Source organism: Parambassis ranga, chromosome 3, assembly GCF_900634625.1.
Source record: "Parambassis ranga chromosome 3, fParRan2.1, whole genome shotgun sequence".
Classification (NCBI taxonomy): Eukaryota; Metazoa; Chordata; class Actinopteri; family Ambassidae; genus Parambassis; species Parambassis ranga.
The window spans coordinates 15572272-15594509 of NC_041024.1; the positions used below are offsets into that span (position 1 = coordinate 15572272).

General features: G+C 41.2%; 1 protein-coding gene across 1 annotated transcript; it reads right to left on the reverse strand.

Moving 5' to 3' along the window:
• Window positions 1-2006: 2006 nt before the first annotated feature.
• Window positions 2007-18661, reverse strand: spata17 (spermatogenesis associated 17). Its single transcript, XM_028402433.1, has 8 exons — window positions 18593-18661; window positions 18185-18274; window positions 17027-17108; window positions 15560-15610; window positions 11722-11825; window positions 6271-6394; window positions 3857-4096; window positions 2007-2141 (listed from the first exon to the last, which is right to left on the reverse strand). Exons 1-8 carry the CDS (start codon window positions 18655-18657, stop codon window positions 2028-2030), a joined length of 870 nt encoding a protein of 289 aa, XP_028258234.1. The 5' UTR covers window positions 18658-18661; the 3' UTR covers window positions 2007-2027.
• Between the last annotated feature and the right edge of the window lie 3577 nt (window positions 18662-22238).

Here is a 22238-nt window from a genome sequence, read left to right on the forward strand (position 1 = left end):
GTTTCTAGTAGAAGGCTGTGGACTGGGTGGTCCTTAATACTGTAGTGTGAGAAATTATTGAGTGAGACAGATCAAACACTGGGTTAATAACAGCACTTCACACTTGCTCACATACAGGCAAGTAGATTAGCCTGCGAATGATAATGAGTTTGCTGTCAAGTGTTCTCACAAAGACACACAAATATGCTAATGCGGGATCCCTAATTAAAACTAATAAAAGTGGTTAAAGTAGAAAGAGACCGTAACACTGTTAATGGATCCAGTTTGAGGGTTGTTTAGAGCAATATTTGTTTAGTTTGTGCTGTAAGGGTTGGTGTATGATGTTCACACTGTGACACCTCCTGGTGTTACTGACTTGTGTGTCCAGAGCTGATTCTGGGCCTCCTCCAGGTGTGTGTAAGAGGTCTTCAGACATAACATCAGGTCAGGACAATGCATGCACTGTTCCCACACTTCTCCTGGCTCTCTGAATACATCCTAGAGAGGGAGGGTCAGATTGTTATCATCATCATCTGTGTTAGAGTTGTAAAGAAAGAGAAGTATTGGAGTAAAGTAAACTATATTCAGAGAGAAATTCTGCTTCTGTGTTTATCTAAAAGGATCACCTTTCATTCTGTCTTCTTTCATTCTGTTCTTAAAGGTAGGGTAGATTTTGAAAACTCAGTGAGAGTCAGCCAGATTTTGAAAGTAAACACACGCCCCTTTCTCTTGTAGCTCACCCCAAAGCCACGCCTCCCAACCAGTCTGTGACTTCGGCCATCATGCACGTACCTTTCTGGTGTGCGCAGAGCAGGTAGAGAGCAGCCAACCAGCCAACTATATGCACAGGTGCGCCTTGTAGGATTGGCTGATGTTTTTAGCGTTTTATAGCTTCCACAGATGGTTAATATTCTTCGTTTTAAAGCGAAACTGGTGAACTAATTGGTTGCTATCGGATTGTAAAGAGAAGTTACACTAATTTAACAAAAAAGTGCATCAGTATGAAATCTCCTACCCTACCTTTAAACTGCACATGCCTAAAAAGATACAGCCTTTTCCTGTTTGCCTTAATTCATTCAACTGATGCACAGCTTAATCCAGCTGTCTGTCATTTTATTTTATCATCTTGACATTGTGGCTCCTCTCCTAGCTTTCTGATCTCTAACTGATAATTTAGTACTGAAAAAACAAAAAAGTTGTTTCTAGCAACAGCATTTGATGCCACTCACTGCCTAACCTCACATCTCCTTCTTCCATTACATCCCCTCAGCGTATACAATGGACTTTTAATATATTTGAAAATATTTTTTGCTATTTAAAAAATAGCAAAAAGTTTACATTTACAGAATTTATTTAAAAAAGGGCTGAAAACATCATATCTGATGTACAACACGAATGCACTTGAAATGCTAACAATCCCACATACAGTTTTAAATAACAAATATTAAACATTTAGACTCTCGCTAATAATAATAATCTGGGGAAGTGCCCTGTAAACCTTTCTGAGTCATGTGTAAACTTTGTGCGCTACAGATTAACTTAAATGTTTTTGCTTTGTTTAAGGTGACCTTGAGTTGTTGTTTGGTGTTAAAAAAAGGAGGGAGCATAAGGGGAAGCGATAGAGGGAGGGACAGGGACCCTGTCCTTGCTCCTATCACCACGGGATCAGTGGCCTGGCCTGACCACTTCCACAGCCAGCACCTCAACCTTATCCATCACCACTAGATAGTTATCACACCAGGGATGGAGGGGCTGTGGGGTGTAGGTGTGAGTGTGAAAGAAAGGAAGAAGGAAAGAGGGACTTACTGCACTAATGGCACACCTAAACATACACAAAAATAGACACACAAGGAGGCAGAGATGGAGGGGAAAAAAACATGATAAATACATTTCAATCATGAGAGACTCAGCGAACTGAATGAGAGAGATTTATTAAGTACAAAGTTTGAATGTGTATTAGCGTCCTAGACCCCTTCGTGAAGACCACATCCGCAAAGGGGGAAAAACACAAGAGGAGAGGTTGCTGGATCAGAAGATCCCCCCGGGGTCTAGACCTGGTGGTGGTGGAGAGCTGGAGGGCAGGAGATAGGAGGCCTGAACTGGCGTGGATCTGGTGTTGCTTGGGGTGGAGGGGAGGGTTGCCTGGTTCGATCAGAAGAAAGCTGGAGAGGAGATTAAGACTTTTAAATTTCGTGCTACACTGTGATTGGTCAGAAAGCGACAGCTGATTTGTGAGGGAGGTGCTTTCTATTAAGTAAATGGAAATAAATCCAGCTAGAGCGGGATTCAGGCCATATCTGGATATATCCTGATACTTTTTTCTGAGTGTGAACACCGCAAATCCGGCTATATCCAGCTTGATTTCAATCCACCTCTCGGAGGTGGATCTAGCCGGATTGGCTCAAATGTGGCTCAGGTCTAAACGCAAATGCAGCTAGCGAATCCGGCTAGTGATGTGATACTTTCGGTTAGCAATGTGATACTTCCGGTTCACAAGGACAGTGTCCGGGTTGTGTACAAAAGCTGAACCGTCGAACTATGACAGATTTGCCCTGCGACAATTTTTTCCACAGGGCTACAAAAGAATAAACTGCTTTTTAAAACTGAAGAAAAAATGAGAGTGACAGGGGACAAAAAATGCATGATGCATGCGCACATGCGGTCCTGCCGCGGCCTGAACGGACTCTGTATATTACGAGGCGCCACCTAGCGGTTTGGAGGACCACAAACAAGGCGGATTAAGCCGGATTGAATGTGGACACGCGTGCAGATTTGAAAATAGGTCTGAACGTATCCAGCTTAAAGACTATCCAGATACAATCCTACTCTAGCAGGGTTAACTTTCTCCAGTGTGAACGGGGCCAAAAAAGTGAGTGGAAGAGAGGGGGAGCAGTGGAGTCAGGGATAGGAGAGAGATTAGGAGCGGATCGGGATAACTGTTGAATGATGGGAAACAGAGTCTTCCTGATTGAACTTATGCTAAGAGCTACATTTTTCTCCTTCATCTAAGAAGAAATATAAATTAAGTCAACCTCACCATAGCCAGCTGGAGACGTGTCAGTCTGTGTGTGTATGTGTGTCAAGTGCGGCTAATAAAACGAGGCAAATCCACGCCTCATTTCTGCTCACTTATGTTTTACATTACTAGAAACTAATAATAGGGAAAGCACTTTGCCATAAAGAGCTGCAGAGCGTAAATAACACAAATGGTGAAATGGCTCCTTGTCAAATCATCAACACACACACACACAGGAACACATACACAACATGTAGTCACTACTGCACACATGCACCGTGATAAGATAAATTCTTAATCAAACTGAGAGAAATGTTCAATTAGCTACCGTCTAGCTGTTACAACGCTTTAAACCCCCATTCATAAATAATTTCAATATTAACAATGGATTAATACTGACATTTTGACTGTTCACAGTAACAGCTGTTATGCATACTGTTCACAATGTAAAGGTAAAATGAAGACCTGAGGGCCTGTAATGGACATGAAACCAAAGCACCTAAAATGTATTTTGGTTCTTTCAGATGCACTTCAAACGGGGACATATTCAGTGCACACTGAAGTAAAGACCACTTTGTTCTGTAGGCCCCCAGAGAGCTGTCTGCTATGCTTTAATGATGTCATTTTTCTTCAAAAAGAGTTTTAAAGGATCTCTGCTTTCATCAAGAATTATACTCTATGAGGCATAAAAGGGCTCTAATAATTAGTATGGCTCAATGTTAAACCTATACTCTGTTTCACCTCTTCCACATGCACTTGTTTTTTTCACTTTATTTACCATCTCAAGAGTAGACATCACATATATATTCTCTGTCTAAAATAGCTTATGTCTGTCCTGATCTAAGCATTGACCATCATCACCTGCTGTTTCTTCTTGTTAATGGGAGGCAGTGTGGGCCTGGAAGTGCAGTTTCTAGTGGATTTGTTCCACGGGGAACCATGAGTCTCAGGGAAACTGGGGGCTGAAGGGCCGGGGATGCCCAGGAGAGAAACCCTGCCTCTGGGGACAAGCTTGGTTGGGGGCTGGTACTTGACCCGCCTCAGCAGTAGCTCTATCTCATGGGGGGCCGTCCTGAATGGAGAGTTGAAGACCCCTGGGCACTGAAGAACGAAAAACATAAAAGAGAGGCAGAAGTTAGCTACAGAGTACATTACAGAGTATGTAGGAGACTGACGGAGATCCACCATTAGTGTAATGATAAAATGTATGTATGTATGAAAATTCCAGGGAAAAGCCATGTTGAGGGGATGACATATAAGCATCCATTGGGCAATCCTTTCCATAATTGCCCTCCTCTGAAATTCCATTGGTGAATATTACAAATTAAAACACATACATTTAATTAAAAAAATATTGTGCCTCCCTGACTCTTAAAAGAGGGAGTGATTTACTGCAGACCGAATCCATAATAATTATTCAAATCACAGTGATCCTTTTGCATGTGTGTTAATTACCAGACCAAAGCTTTGAGTTGGAGGACTCTGTATCTACTCTATATGCTAATAACATTGCTTGCTATTTAGGCCACTCTAAAAGACTGGGACAACAGAGAGAGGAGAGAGAAAGGGCATTAAGTGGGAAATTGCTCTAACTATATCAACCCAAACCCCCCTCTTTAAAAATAACATATTAACAAACTAGTTAATTAGTAATGTTTCATTATTAGACCATGAGTACTTTTGATCTTAAAGTCAAGTGTTGCAGAAGGAGAAAAATAAATTAACTTAACTCAGCTGACCCTGATTTTTCACCACTTAAGGCAGGCCTGACAGGATAACAGGACTTACTGATATGTCTACATCTTAAAATTCCAACTAGAGAGGTAATGTTTTATGTTAGTCGCATCAGTAACTAATAAAGTTACCCGAAGTACTCCTTTCTATACTGATAAATAGGATTACACTTGTTCCTTTGGCTTTACACTCATCTTTAAGATCAACAAAAAGGCACCTTGTCAAATGTTTTTATAGTGAAATCTAATGTAATAACAGAGCACCAGCAAGAGTTAAGGACTAAGTACTCTGCCTGTGGGATTGGAGCTTATTCAAACAGGAAGTAACAGAAGGCCTGTGACATACACAAATCTCACACACACACAATTCTAAATTTCACTACTCCTAACAACACACAGAGACACACCACACACAAGCCCAAAAGTACCAACCTAGCTACGGGAAGAGCAATGATGTTGACCCCAGGAACACAGCATCTCTGTCTCTGTCAGAGGGACTTGGGGCCTTTTGGTAAGCTGTGTGTGAGTATGTGTATGCGTCTGTGTGTGTGTGTGTGTGTGGGCTGGGGTCCGAGAAGTGAGGAAGGATGAACTGTGTGGGAGAGCCATCTATTCACTACTGACAAGGTCAGAGCTACGAAGGGAAAGAGTCCCCTGCCATATGCAGAGAAAAAGAGAGAGAGAAAGAGAGACAGCGTGAAGGAAAGAGTTGGACAGAGGACAGGAAGGTGCACATAAACTTCCCTTCCTGCATATTCATATTTCATTTCATTTATTTAGAGACAATATGTAGGTACAACCATTATAAACCATATGAAAAGTCCTGTTTGATGTGTAAATTGATATGCAGTTTGCAGCACTGCAGCTTATAGAACTTCCATAATAAAATGTTTAAAAGTTATGTACTAGAAAACATGGGATACTAGCAGGAAGCAGTTAGGGAAGCCAGATGATGACGATGCTGGTTGAACAGGCATGAGAGAGAGAAAGACAAAGAGAGAGAGCGAGAGAGGAGTGGTGGTGCTGAATCAACAGTGACCACTGTACTTTGTCTTCATTATGATCCCAGTGGGGAGTCAGATGCGTAGATGCCACACAAACACACACACACCTGTGCCAGGGGAAGCACTAAAATACTCCACTCAGCACATCAGAAGAGCCATGAGGACACATACTTACTCATGTGCACATACACACATCTAAATTCCACACATCCAACAAACTAGCCAGTTTCTGGAGGAACTCCTCATTGCATGTTCTATTTCCTGTGTGAGTCTCTGCAAATTTAGCTGGGATGGAAGTATGGGTTTGCACTGTATATTGTTACAGCATGCATTTTAGTTTTCACCTGAAAACCATGTTAAGTTTTTTCATTCTTTTTTTCAGCCTTTATCTGATAGTGGTCTATGAGGAGAGGCAGAAAGCAGCTTCCTAATTGAAATCAAACCTGGGCTACTGTGATGAGGATTAAATCCTCTACGCTCTACTAGTTGATATCACATGTGTGAGTTAGTGAAGGTGTTTGCGTTCCACTAAACCAACCTGCTTTGTACTGATGAGGTGGTGTAACCGATGAGCTTGGTAGAGTTTGGCTGTCTGCTGTTTTACCATCTCTACACAGTCTCGCTCCCTCTTCTGGAGATCCTCAAGCTCATCCAGCTGTCTCCTATGGGGCATGCAACATTATGGCAGTTAATTCATTTATATGATGTTGAATGCAAATACTATAATAAAGATGCACTGTGCTAAAAATGTTAACAAACATATAATTCTAATGTAAATAGATAATCAGTTTAAATCAATCAAAAGTTTCATACATACATACATATATTGAATTATGAAGGACAATGACTGATTATACAACTCACAAGACTAATTGATAATATATAATATATATAATCCCTAATATATATATCCTTTTTTCTCTCCAAACCACATACTCAGCTGACATCATCTTAACACTATATAAATCAAAGACACAGTGTAAACCTCATGCAAGTACATATGTGCCTGTGGTAATGTGGACTTGAAACACAGTCCTCTGTCGAAAAAATGACAATTCCCTGAAGTGTCCTTCAGATGAATAAAAAACTGCCTAATAAGGCTGGGACAGACACACAAAGACAGAGGAGCAGTGGGAGGAAAACGAGAATGAAACTGGGAAAAAGGCAAAGAGAGAATGCGTGAGGCAATAAGTGGGAGGATGATGGATATATTTCATCACGGCAGCCAGGACAGGTCTGTCTGTGACATCTGTTAAGCGAAGCAGGCTAAATGGGATGCATTAAAACCCCATACACAGCAATTTCATTCCACAATCACACAGCATTATTGTTACAAGGCGGTAATAACTTAAGGAGAATTGGAAACAATTACTAAAACACACACATGCCATGATAATGTGAAAACACACACACACAAAGCTAGGCGTAAAACCAATCTAATTTCACAAGCACAGTACCAATAAGAGTTTAGCCACAGCTCATCAACAACCCTGCATTTTCTTTCTTTTCCAATCCCTCCTTTTCTCCTCTGATACTTCCTCACTGTTTCTCTCCTTACTTCTGTTTTCAATTACATGCCTCTGCTGAGGAAATCAGGATATTCAAAGTGTGTCTGTAATGTGAGGTTAACACATTCTGCTGCTACTGACATTTAAAAAGAAATCACATGTTCCCATTGCCTTTGCATTCTCTTTCTTTCCTCAGCACCAGATTAAATTACAAAATAAATGAAATAAGCAGGACCCTGTGTGTGTGTGTGCACACGAACAGTGATAAGAATCTTAATGTGTGTGTTTATATACTATTAAGTACAATAATTTAATACAGTGTGTGTGAGTGTTAATATTAAGGTTGCTTGGCCTCCATTTGTCCATCTGGCTACCTGGAATATCATATTAATGTTAGGTATAATGTTTGGTTTATTGTGGGACATTTGGGTAAACACACCAATTGGTGCATGTGTGTGTTATCTGTATGTTTATGTGTGCACATGCAAAAATAGACCTTACAAACTGACTGGCAATGATTTTGGAGGTCAGGACCTGTTTCCATGCGTCTGCATGTGCCACAGCTGAGAGAGTTTAAGTGACACCGTAAGTGTGTGTGCATCAGTGTCGATACATGTTCGTACACTGTGCCTGTGTGCGTGTCTGTGTGTGTGTGTAGGTTGGGCTGAATGGGTGACCTTTGCTTCCCTGCCCCCAGCTCCAGTGTTATTAATTGCTGTGTAGTGGACAAAAGCCAAACAGATTTGTAACGGCTGAAGGCACCTCGATCTGTGTCGACCCAACCAGCCGCCACAACATACAACCCTCATTAGCCCTGTTCGGCAAGCGGCACATGCCCTATGTGTGTGTGTGGATGTGCGTGTTTGTGTGTGTGTGTGTGTGAGAGAGACAGAGACTGAGTGTAAGTGAAATGTAAAAAATTTATAATGTTTGCAACTTCTCTGTGCTCCGAGCTCATGTCTGTCAAAGAACCACAGCAGTTAATTTACAAAGGACTAACGTTTGTGTATGTTCATTTCATTTATAGAACATTTGTGTTTGTTTGTAGTTAAAATCATATCCATATCATTAATTCATGAGTTAAAAAGTTTTGGAGATGTAAAAGCAAATGCATTTTTCTGATCATTCCAGATATTACCTAAAAAAACAATGACCACTTAACCTCAACAACAATTCCACTTAAGACATTTTTTAGACACTGACCAACAACATTCAAACTTATAACAACACAATTATGAGTTTTTTGATGTAATTTAATAGTAACATAGGAGAACTAAGTTATTGCTGGTTGCATTTGCCTGTCAGTCTATCACACAGTATAGTCTGCACATAGATTTGGTTGCATTATAATAATATCAGAGGAAATTATAGTTAATTTTGTACATTTTGAAATTCTGGAATCAGAACACACCACATGACTTGACACTTATAATGTTCTTAGCCATACTGTGTAATATGATAGGAGTACGCTGACTACAGATTATTTTAATGGCTGCTGACCTGTTAGATAAGCTAATCAAGCATAGTTGAACTTCTTGGAAACGACTGAAACCTTTTACTGACATTTCCACCTTGAGCTTTTAACTTATTTAAATGGCTAATATACTACAGCTATATTTCTCTCTTCTCCCTCAATAATTTACTCCTTGGTTCACAACAGGGCATCAAGGACTGATAGCATATCAGAGAGTGAAGCATTGTGGGACAGCAGGCCACACCTTCGGTCCTCCAGGCCAACACTAGAGCAGCTAATTGGCCAAGTTCTTAATATTTAATGGAGGTTTGACCTGATTGGCTGTTTTAATTGCTCCAATTGAATCATTCAATAGCTGGCAAGGAGAGGAACTCAGACAGTCAATTTAAGACAGTGGCCGGCTCAATGTATTGAGCCTTCAACACCCTCATAACAACAGTATTTCAATTTAAGTGACTAACTGATTGATTAATTAATTTACTAAAGAGGTAAAACAACCAGGAATTTCAGGTTTAAAAACATTAACAAGTTAATTTCTATCCTCTATTGTTTCAGTCTCAAAAGTAGTTATAGCAGTTCTAAAGTGACAGGGAGAGCATTGCACCCAAATTATAGTTTAACAGACACACACACACAGAACATATAAATCCAATCAGACTGAAAGAGTGAACTTGTCTGCCCAAAAAGTCTGGATCAAAAAGAAGACTTGACACACAGAAGCAGAGTGAGAGGGCAGGCCCACACTTTCTCCACCACAGCAACTCTCCTTTCATGAATGTCCTTGAGAGGGACGTAAGACAGGGAGGAATGAAGAAGGCTGGAATAAAGGGAAACCAGGAAGAAGCTGGGAGAGGAAGGAAGAAGATACTGGAGAGCAAAAAACACAAGCCTAGTGAGAGTCCATAAATTCTTTGAACGTCTTTTTTTTTTGTACCAAGTTAAAAATATTTTGCTGTGTTGATGAAACATCACAGGGAGAATTATTTATCTGATCATGGCAGTAATAATTACCCAGCTGTTTATTGCCGATAGAGGAATAATTCATGCAGTCAACAGGCCGTGTTAGCGGTGGCAGCGATGACACCAGCACATTTAGTAAATATGCAAAGCGGGCTTGCTCCGCTTTCCTAATTGCCCCCGTCGTCCCACTGCATGCCCTTATTAAAGCCCAGGAACTTTAAGTGTCTCCCTGACAAAGTGATATATTGTTGGGGTATGAAGGAAAACTGTGGCAGAGTGGGGACTGCACTGGGGTCCTGACTTCATTAAGCTATGCAGAAGGAGAGGAAGGATGAATGAGGATGGACACTGAAGCACAGTGAACCTGTGGTACAGAGAGAGAGCAGATATAGAGCAAAATAGATTGAGAAAGAGGAGGAGAAAGAGAGAGAGGTAAGATGTAGAGATTAAGGGTGGGAGGTGGGGAGAAGGCAGTGGATAGAAGAGGATGGTATAAGCAGCATGTATTAGTTTGATGCTGGACCTAATGAAATGACACAGATGGTTTTGTGCTGGGGAGATGTGTCATGAAAAGGAGAGGCTGAAACAGTGTTATAGAAAGACAAAGGACAGAGAGAAGTGCGACAGTGTGTGTATCACTCCATGCACAGCTGATCAGCGTTCACTAAATGGAGGCCATTAGTCCAACATTGAATAATTTAAACAGCGCGTTGGACAGACAGACAGACTTACAGAGGGAGGGAACGTGCTGGTGGATTAAAAAGCAGACCTTTGCAGGGTGAGTGATCAGGCAGTGTGTGATCTGAGGGCTTAGCAGCTAACAGGAAAAGGATATTTTAAATGCCGGCAAGGCGTTAATTGATCGTGACCCAACCTGCAATAAATAAACATGTGATTAACTAGAGCGAAAGTGACCTCAACATCTCAAACCACTGCGGGGAAGGGGCTGTGTGTGAGGATGAAAAGAGTGGAGATGTCACACAGTTGATATGAAAGCAGAGAGAATACACCTGGAAAATGAAAACACAGGTCTTTTGTTCATTTTTATGATTCTTTGCTTGCAAATTATATAGTTTGTATTTTGACAGGCATGGTCAAAAGATATCTGTGTTAACTTTGGTCAAATTATCTAACTAGAAGTTCTCTACATTCCCAAGTATTGTAATAGTCACATTTGGTTGAGCGATTATTTGCACAATGATGCCGTTCAGTGGTGAAAAGTGTCCAAATAATTGATGCCGCCGCGTGTTTGTGTGTGTATAATAGTTGCAGCACTTCCTTGATGGACTTTATCAGTCCTCCTACATCTAAAAAGGGTAAGGAGCATGGAGGAAAGGTGGAACGCTGGTGGGGAAGTGAGGGGGGTGGGAGAGTCAGTGATCCAAGGAGCACTTTAACAAATTTACATTTAATTTTAGCAGAAGCCTAAAGATATTTTCTGGTAAAATATATTAGCAACATTAAAAATGTGACTATTAGCTAAACGTGATGGTTTTTTTTGTCAAAAATAAAAGATGGCGTATCTCTAGCAGTAAGCCCCGGAGCACAGGATGTTTTATTAATGCACGAGCTGCGGTTCAAATCAGAGGCTAATTTTTAATTTCTTCACATCGTTCACTTCTCTCTCTCTTAGCCTCGAGCGCTTTAGAGGACTTCCCTCTCTCTCCCTTTCTCCTCTATCTCTTTGTCTCTCAGCCTCTTTCGTTCTCTCACTTTTTTCCATTCCTCCGACCATACTTTAAGGTTGCGTGTACACAAGTACACCTTTCAACCAAGTGCCTTACATTAATCAAATCAATCCATGTACTGGACTGACTACCTTCCTTGCCTTTAATAAAGTGAGACGAAAGGAGGTTTTCGTCTCCAAAGTGGTACACTTTGTTTACTTCTTGTTACGAGGGGGGGGGGGGTCATTTTGTGCCATATGTTAAACCGAACTTAATATAAGATAAATACACACACACACACACACACATATACACATATTAGGCACAAAAAAGCTGCCCACTCAGAAAAGCTCATTCAGTATAACAGTTTTTTTTCTTACCTGACAAGCTCATTTTTTATAACAAGTCCTTCCATATAGCTTTTGCGTGCATAGAAGCTATGGATGTATTTCCTCACAAAGAATCCTCTCCATCTCCGCTGGATCTGTGATAATTAACAGAAGTTTGCATAGAGAAATGTAAAGCATAGTTACTTGGTGGGAAGTGTTTTTCTTTGGTCTTACTGTTTCAACCAAACAAATACACTTCAGTGCATGTGATGACATTACCATAAATGACAGGACCAATGCATAATCACTCTATAGTAACAGAGGGACAATCCAAGGTGGGACAGACAACTGTCACAGCTCCATATACACTCAACAAAAATATAAACGCAACACTTTTGTTTTTGCTCCCATGTTTCATGAGATGGACTTGAAGATCTAAACTTCATTCCAGATACACAATATTACCATTCCTCTCAAACATTGTTCACAAATCTGTCTAAATGTGTGATAGTGAGCACTTCTGCTTTGCTGAGATAATCCATCCCACCTCACAGGTGTGCCACATCAAGATGCTGATCTGACATCATGATTAGTGCACAGGTGTACCTCAAACTGCCCACAATAAAAGGCCACCCTGAAATGTGCAGTTTTGTCTCACAGCAAAATGCCACAGATGCCACAAGCATTGAGGGAGCGTGCAATTGGCATGCTGACAGCAGGAATGTCAACCAGATCTGTTGCTCGTGCATTGAATGTTCATTTCTCCACCATAAGCCGTCTCCAAAGGCGTTTCAGAGAATATGGCAGTACATCCAACCGGCCTCACAACCGCAGACCACGAGTAACCACACCAGCCCAGGACCTCCACATCCAGCAGGTTCACCTCCGTGATCGTCTGAGACCAGCCACTCAGACAGCTGCTGAAACAATTGGTTTGCATAACCAAACAATTTCTGCACAAACTGTCAGAAACCGTCTCAGGGAAGCTCAACTGCATGCTCGTCGTCCTCATCGGGGTCTTAACCTGACTCCAGATCGTCGCCGTAACAGACTTGAGTGGGCAAATGCTCACATTCGATGGCGCCTAGCACGTTGGAGAGGTGTTCTCTTCACGGATGAATCTCGGTTTACATTGTTCAGGGCAGATGGCAGACAGCGTGTGAGCGTCGTGTGGGTGAGCGCTTTGCTGATGTCAATGTTGTGGATCGAGTGGCCCATGGTGGTGGTGGGGTCATGGTATGGGCAGGCATCTGTTATGGACGAAGAACACAGGTGCATTTTATTGATGGCATTTTGAATGCACAGAGATACCGTGATGAGATCCTGAGGCCCATTGTTGTGCCATCCATGAACATCACCTCATGTTTCAGCAAGATAATGCACGGCCCCATGTTGCAAGGATCTGTACACAATTCTTGGAAGCTGAAAATGTCCCAGTTCTTGCATGGCCAGCATACTCACCGGACATGTCACCCATTGAACATGTTTGGGATGTGCTTGACCGGCGTATACGACAGCGTGCACCAGTTCCCACTAATATCCAGCAACTTCGCACAGCCATTGAAGAGGAGTGGACCAACATTCCACAGGCCACAATAGACAATCTGATAAACTCTATGCGAAGAAGATGTGTTGCACTGCATGAGGCAAATGGTGGTCACACCAGATACTGACTGGTTCTGAGTCCCCAGACCGCCAATAAAGCAGAAACAAAATGCACATTTCAGGGTGGCCTTTTATTGTGGGCAGTTTGAGGTACACCTGTGCACTAATCATGATGTCAGATCAGCATCTTGATGTGGCACACCTGTGAGGTGGGATGGATTATCTCAGCAAAGCAGAAGTGCTCACTATCACACATTTAGACAGATTTGTGAACAATGTTTGAGAGGAATGGTAATATTGTGTATCTGGAATGAAGTTTAGATCTTCAAGTCCATCTCATGAAACATGGGAGCAAAAACAAAAGTGTTGCGTTTATATTTTTGTTGAGTGTATTTTCACTGTATCAGTCCACAGTGATTGAAGGGGCTGTAGATTACCTATCGTACACATCCCCGTGCACACACACAGCGGTGGACCATTTTTAAGCAAAGGGGCGGATGCCCTTCAGACTAATTAGGAGATTAAAACAATGGCAGGTAAAAGAATAATCATGCTATGAGAAAAGGGAAGAGCAGTGAAGAGGAGGAGTGGAGGATGGGGAAAAACAACAAAGAGCAAAATGAGAATTAGCATTGATCTGCCAGTCAATAGATAATTTTAAATAAAGTAATTGCCGCCTCTCGAGTTCTTGCTGACCTTTGTTGACTAGTGAAATCGATGCTGTTGAATCTAATACAAATCCGAGGTGCGGCATGTAAACACTGGTTTCTATTATGGCCTTAATACATTATCTTCTGTTAGCTACCACACCGAGATAAAGACAACAGGAGGGTAGTCAACAGAGTCAAAATTGATTCAAAGGAATTGTCACAAGGGGATTTTGAGAAGATTGTTTCTCCCACTGTGTCTTTTTTTAAACACACAATGAATATTTCTTTGATAAAACGTACAGATGTCCTTCAGTCACTCATTTTTACCAGTACTAAACTACTAAAAACCTTCGACAGGTGGCAACATAAAAAGGCCCAGTTCCAGGTGCTACATGTATTTTCCTTATAACTATGTGTAACAATTTTCAACTGTCTCAAGTTTTAAATGACATGTAATTGATCGGTTTGGGAAATGTTGTCTCTGTATTTGCCCTATGATACCTTTTTAAAAATTGTGAACAGTGCTCAGGGACTAACTCCACTTGTGAGGGCAAGGCCTTGGTCAAGGGCAATGGGAGAAAACTGGAACACTGAAAAAATCCCAGACAAACATAGAAAATACACTCTACACAGAAAAGACTCATTTTGCCCCTGTGGAGTTAAACCCAGCTCTTTTTCTCACATAATTTTCCATTTGAATTCCTATTCTTACCTATAGGAAACCATGCACATTTTTAAAAGGGCAATAAATATCTCTTTTCTCCAACTTCAGAAGCTTCAGCTCCGCTTTACATGGTGACACCAACTGTAACCTTTTATCCCTGTGACCTAAACAGCTGGGTCAAAAACGGCGCATGGTCCGTGCCTCTCCTATAATGTGACATTTATTGAAACAGCAGGGTGGTCAGCTTTATTTGTTTGGGTTTCTATTAAGTGTAAAACTTGAAGCCCTCAATTTCCAGACTTTTCCATCCAATATGAAAATATTATAAACACCCCAGTGCAGCGACACACCCTCTTCAATAAACACTAGTGGATTTTTTTGTTGGTCTATAAAACCCTTTAATGGCTGAGGCAGAATGAAAAAGCGGCTATATGGAATTGTAAAAATATAAGGTTTCTGTGCAATATCCTTGTGTAAAAGTGCCAAAGCATCAGTCACAGCCACAGTGTTATGATTTATGAATTGAACAGTAGTAGCTGCTTAAGGGGATAAAGAGAAGATTTGATGGGCATAAGGGCGTAGGAAAAATAAAAGAAATATATGTGATGTATTGTACACGAAGGCTAGAGGACACTTTAATTCAGACTGCCTCAGGCAGTATTTATAAACATACCAATCTTTAAGGTTATATATGAAAAGTAAGATGTCTGCTTACTGAATGTTGCACATAGTCATATTCTTTTACCCTACCTGATACTAATAAATAATATGTATAAAATGATACTGTGAAAAAAAAGACGTAAGATGAAAGAGAAATCTCTGATGGATAATCTTTGACAATGAAGTGGCGTGATGTAGTGCTTATGCCTGCCATTCATGGGGCCTCCCTTTCACAGCACACACAGAGCAACAGAGTGTCCCCCACCACGACACTCCATTTCCTAAAACAAGACACTGTGGTGATATTTACCCTGACCGCCATCTCGTCGTAGAAATTCATCTTCATGATAAAATATGCCGCCTGTGAACACAAAGGAAAAGATGGCGTTACATCTTGTCTCCCAGCCCTCTGATCTGTCCACAGCAGGCGTCAAAGATAAAGAGCTCTTTATACATAATACATTGCACACAGGCAGCGCAGATAGGGCCACTGTAGAGGGGAGGGAGGAGGAAAGAGGGCAGAAAAGGAGAGAGGGAAAGCAAGAGAGACAAGAGGAATGAGAGAAAGTCAGGGACAGAGAGAGAGGAAGAAAGAGAGAGAGAGAGGGAAAGGAAGAGAGAAAGTGGTTAGTGGGACTTTGTATCAAGGGGAGGACGGTTCTCTCTTAATACAGCAACGCAGACAAGGGCCAAGAAAATCTATGGTAGTCAAGCAGCGCGCTAATGGAGATGTATGACGGCCAAACGCTCTCCTCTGGATTTCATAATCAATGACAGCACTGCCACAGAAGAGACTAACATAAGGCCAGAGAATATTCAGCAACACACTCAACAAGCCGTCGCACACAGAACGTGCCCGCCAACCACTGGGGGCACATTTCAGGAGCAAACTGGAGTGTCGGCCATAAAAGGGATTCATATCTCAACACGTCTTTTTTAATAACGACAGGGAAGAGTGGGAAGAGAGGAAGGGGAAGGAAGACAAAGACTTGAAAGGAGGTTGTAAATTCAGCTTGATGTTTTGAGAAGAGGCTTTGTGCATGTCACATTATACATGATAAGGTCTCCAAGACAGAAAAAGACAGACAGAGACAGAGGAGGGAAGGAGTACAGTCTCTCAGGGCTAATTCAAAAAGAGTGCGCTGTGGCAATTTTGAGTGATTCAAATTAGTGCTCGTCTGTTTCCAAATGAGACCAAACAGCCTCTTTTTAGCCCATATGTGTGTTGTGACACATCCTTCATTGTTTATTTCAAACCCCCACCTGCACCCCCCACCCCCCACCTTTCCATTTCTTGAACGCCTCCCAAACGGCGGCTGGCAGTTATGCTTTAGCAAACAGTCAATTTACAGGCATGATAAATAGCTTGTTGTGATACATTTACAAAACTCAATCCAGGGGAAAATTATACGTGAGAGCGCTGGGTATTGGATCCGGTATCAACAATCTGTTCAATTAAGAAGCAGTTGGAGGCAATATGCTGAAAATGGAGCCTTGTTTTACTAAAGCACACACACACACACACACAATGCATCCAACTCTTTCCTTCTTTCTATTTCTCACCAGTCTTTCTTTATGCATCCTGGGAAATGCGATATAGATGGAATTCCTTATCATATTGCATCATTTTTCTTAAGTGCTAATTTCCCAATGTGTAATGAGTGAATTATATTTCTTAAGGTCAGACGTGGGGACTTAGGAATATAGCAATTGAATTCTAATGCATGCTATCATAACATAATCAATATATCTATAGCCGTTCCAGGCGCTGGCTTACCTTCACCATTTGTCTGACACGTGCCCTTGCTGTGAAGCCCCGCCATATCTTCTGTATAATGACTGCCTTCTTGTGCAGATGGCTGTAATAAAATCACATTGGGGAGAGGACTGGATGGGTATTTTTTAGTAGATGATATGAAGGAAACACTGAAAAAAGTTATTCTAAAAAAAAACATCGAGAGAAAATAAATGTTGGAATTCACTAGGGTGTTTCTGCTAAAAAAATACACAAATAAATGTATGAAGCTATAAAAAAGTTTTAAGTCTGAAGGTACTACAATTAAAAATACAAGAGCTGTGTGTGCTAACAAAGTGATCAAATAACAAATACTTAAAATATTACTGTCAAAATAAACAAATAATAAGTTTCTGCATAAAAATCCTTGATTGTAAAAGATTTAAAGAAATTAAAAGGCCAGGGAAACAAAACATGTACAAATATATGCTCTCTCTCTCTCTCTCTCTCTCTCTCTCTCTCACACACACACACACACTCACAGGACATCCCTGCTCAGGCTTTTCGATCATGTCCGATGAGCCTTTCACCCCCTTTAGTCAGCCACGCACATTTGTATTCATCTTCAAACATACTCTAAATGCAAGTCCACTGCGATTCTCTGCCTCCAATGAGGCCATCAATTTCCAAAAGGCCATTTATATGCCCAGAAAATCAATGCTTATAGTGGGGATAGCACAACCCTGGAGTTGCACTTAGGCAGCTAAAATTGTTGCTAATTATCCACTTAACGCGTTGATCAATTAACTAAAGTAATCTGAATTAACCTACTGTCTGGAAGTTTGTCTGCTGACCCTGCAGAATGGAGCCGGGGTCACAGTATAGGAACAAGCGAAGAGATAGAGACATTCATTTCTCTGTATGTGAAAGGAGCACAGAGTGCAAGCGACATTTATTCCTCCAGGCCATTTGCAAAGCTCCAGAAGTGGGATAATTATGGGAGTGAGCTAATATCAGGGGTTCCCCTGAAATTAACTCTTTAATCTCTGTTAGATGTTTTAAAACCCCTGAATGTAACCAAAACATCAAACCGGTGTGCGCGCGCACACACACACACACACACACACACACACACACACACACACACACACACACACACACACACACACACAAACAAACACACACACACACACACAATACCTGATGTAGGCCCGCACCCTGCATGCTCTGTACCAGCTCTGGATCCGGGTGGCCACCTGGTTCTCCTTCTCTGCGCTCTCCTCGGCTTGGCTGAAGTACAGAGGCTCATCAGAACACCACCGAAGTATGTGGCGATTTTTATCAAGGTCTCATTCTTATGAGAATGACGCATACGTCTAAACTACGTAAAAGTACAAAAACATGTCTACTTTCTTCACTGAACAAGTCAAAAATCTAACAAGTGTGTTTTACTACGCGGTACAGAAAAGCCACGAGTAGCACTGACGGAAAAAAATCTGACTACAAACATGTTAGGTAACGCTGCGGAAGTTAACATTTCCGGTCCTGACAGCAAATTAATGACACAATACTGAATTTGAAGCAAACGTATTGACACAGTATACACACCTGTTCCTGCAGAAATATTCTCTTTTGAGGTGCTCAAGTTGAGTTTTTATCAATCGCTCCGCCATATCCTCTCAGGTGTGTTTATGTGTTGTCTTGACAACCGCTCCCCGCGGGACTGGAGATGCGTTCAAATATGTGGGAAAAATGACAAGCTTCAACATAACGAACACATTACTGTTTGTAACATTCTTAAAACGGTCATATGTATGTTAACACCACATACAACGTCTTTAATCCTTATTATAAGCTTCACCTGTGATGACTTTATAGTATATAGGCATACAGAATAATTTCTGGTTATTTGCTTTATTACATTAAAACATAACTGAGGATTCTTTTGAATATTTAGTTAATTGTGGTCAAAGATCACTCTTTATTATGTCATGTACAATAGGACTTCTAAGAACTAACTGCATTATGAACAAAAAAATTACAAAAAGTACCATTTAGTCTTCAAGCCTCCAAGCTATACTGAAGCAAAAATACAGTACAAATAACAGAAAAAAGTCTCAGAAAAGACATTTTAAAAAGGCTTCTCTGTGGATGCAGATTGTGGATCTGTGTATTGATCTTCCTGCTCCCTCACTTCTCCCATCCATCCGTTCATCTATTTTCCACCTTTCCTGACGTTATCACCCTTCATCATTCAGTTATCAGTTTATTTCTCCCCACTCTTCCTTCCCCATTTCCCCTCATCTTCACTCCACTCCTCTTCACTCATATTCTCCTGTCAAAATGATTACCTCAGTAGTGTGTGTGTGTGTGTGCGTGTGTGTGTGTGCAATTTTGTAACTGCGCAAGGAAAGATATCTGTCAGGCCAATGGTCATAGGAAAAGGGTGTCTGTATTATAGATTACTCCTTAGAGACAGGGAAACAACAAATAGTGAAAGTGAATGAGTATGTGTCTGTCTCTGTGCTCTTTCATGTCTGTGTAGCGACATGCCTGCTTCACTGTGAGCTCAGCAGTGTGCTTGTTTGAGAATCTTTTTCTGTCTCTCTGTCATTCTTTGAGGCCAATTTGCTGTCTGAGGGCTACCACAGTGGTGAGGAGCAGTAGGCAGACGTTCGAGCTAGAGTTATGGCTGGAGGGTCGAACCCACGGTGGCTCAGCCCATCCATCGAAGGGCAGTAGGAGGGCGGCCACCCTGGTAATTACTGGAGAAATGTTGTTGTTGCAAGACGATACTAACGGCCTGTGTGAGTGTGTGAGAGAGAAAGAGAGATTTTTAGGGAAGTGTTGTTTTTGATGGGACTGTAAGGACGGCTGGAAGCTATTCGTTCTGCCACAACACTGATTAGGTGTCACCAGGTGAGTATCTGTGACACAAAAAGGAGTGTGAGAGCACTTCATAAAAAGACATGCTGTTTACACCATGTCTAATGACCCACTTCTAGACCCAGCCTGACTAACATCATCTGCACGTCCTTCTATATTTGCAACACACTCTACTGTCCCCTTCCATGCTTTAAGATACCTCCCTCTGCAACTTCCGGTGGTTTTCCTTTTTTTATCAGTTCTTACTTGAAACATTTTGCTTTGCTTAGTGAGGCAATATGTCCTTATCCACGATTACCCATGTATACCCTCTCTCTCCATCTCTCCATACGGGGTATGTCATTTAACATGCCTCCAGTCACCTCTCACAGTCAGGAAGCCCATCCAGCCAGTCATTCTCCATGCCCATTGTTCCTAAATGAGGGCCATATGCGCTGTGGCCAGCACTGGTCATAAAGACACACACACCAGTGTCTATTGCAGAATGTGTGTGTGTGTGTGTGAGAGAGAGAGAGGGGGGGGGGGCAGTCTCACACATTTCTCTGCACAGTGCGTGTGCATGAATCATTATTGTATGTGTCAGTGTATGAGTGATTATATGTAAGTGTGTGTGTATGCAGGCCTGTCCGCACGTTTTTCAGCACGTCTGTCTATGCATGTGTGTTCCCACAGCCACAGTAGGGTGCGACGGATGGAATGTGTGTTTCTCGGCAGGGCCAGTTTGGCCATTATTATTAAACATCTGTCCGCAGCACATTAATTCCCCCACTCTGACGCATCCCTCTCTGCCCAGGGATCACTTAATTGAAATCCATAATGACTCTTTCTTCTCTTCTCTCCCACACTGAACAAAGTGAAGCAGGAAAATAGAGATGAAAAGGATATTTTAATCAGCTATTATCTAATCATTCTATCATCTATTGCTGAACTTTTTAAGAAATTGATGCGATTTTAAGTAACACATGATATACCATTTTGTGAAAAATGAAAAAAAGTATTTAGAATGACTTTAAGTAATAGAGAACAAAAAAAAAGCAAAGTATTCATTCATTTATTTAAAACAATGATATTAGACCGATCTGACCATTTCATATGTTCTAGCTATTGTATTTGTTTTATTTATCTCAAATAGAATAGCTTTTTATTTTCCTGGCTTATTCCTCTCCTCTAAAGTTTGAGCCAATGATAAAATATCATGAGTTTGCGCAGGCCTCTTTTATCAAAACTATTCTAATTGTTCCATAACATTTTTCTACCTTGAGCTACTGTTACTTTTTATAGTGGCAATGCTTTTAAACCAATTTAAAGCCATCTATTTTCCCCTCTCCACCCCCTCCCTTCCACCTTCCTTCATTCCTAATATCATACTAATGGATAAAAACTACGATTCTGCTGGTAAAGGAGAAATATCACACCTTTATTAGCTCACCTATACCCAGAGAGAGAGAGAGAGAGAGAGAGAGAGAGAAGTAATGAATTGAGCATTGTGTAAAATAGTTTAATGCAGGGGTGGTTCATCATTATTTGTGGCGGATTGCATGCAGACAGGGGTGATCCATTAGTGTGGTCGTTTCCATCTGTGTATGCGTGTCTCATTGTGCGCGTGACTGTGTGTGTGTGTCCCACCCAGAAGGACATTTGCTGCTGCCGGCCCCACTGTCACAATGAGAGATTCATCACCACACACACACACACACATACACGCACACTAACACCCACACACAAGCTACAGTACACATGTGGCATTATTGTTCCATCATTACTCCTCTCATTCTTCTTTTCAACAATTTGTCATTTTGCTGTCTGTGTTGACTTACACACATACACACACAGATTCATCTAGCAGCAGGTTTTCTGTGTAGACAGTCAAGGCCAGAATTATGAACACTGTACTGGATTTGAAAAAACAAAGTCCAGTTCAAATGCCGTGCTGCCAAAAATGGAAACAACAAGCAGAAAATAAGAAATCAATTAGATGTCTTATTAAAACATTTTTAGGGACATTAGGAAAATGTATGTTGTTATGTGTAAATTTAAGATGCCGCACACACATTGAAAAATTTTCAGGAATAAAGAAAACATCGTAGTTAACACCATAGCTTCTGTTCTGGGGTTTTGTTTTTGTTCCTATAGAATAACATATAGAAAACAATGCAAAACAACATAAACAGCAATTAAAGGCCACAACATTGAGATGAGTTGGGTGGGGTGGGGGGGGGGGCTTTTTTGTTGCACAGATTGCCACATCAGATGACCATTCCTTTACTCCCACACCTCCACGCCCACAATCAGACTCTCCTTTCAAAATAAAACCCTCAGTAGTTTAAATGGAAAGTAGATTTTTTTTCTCAGGGGCTCAATGTTGGGA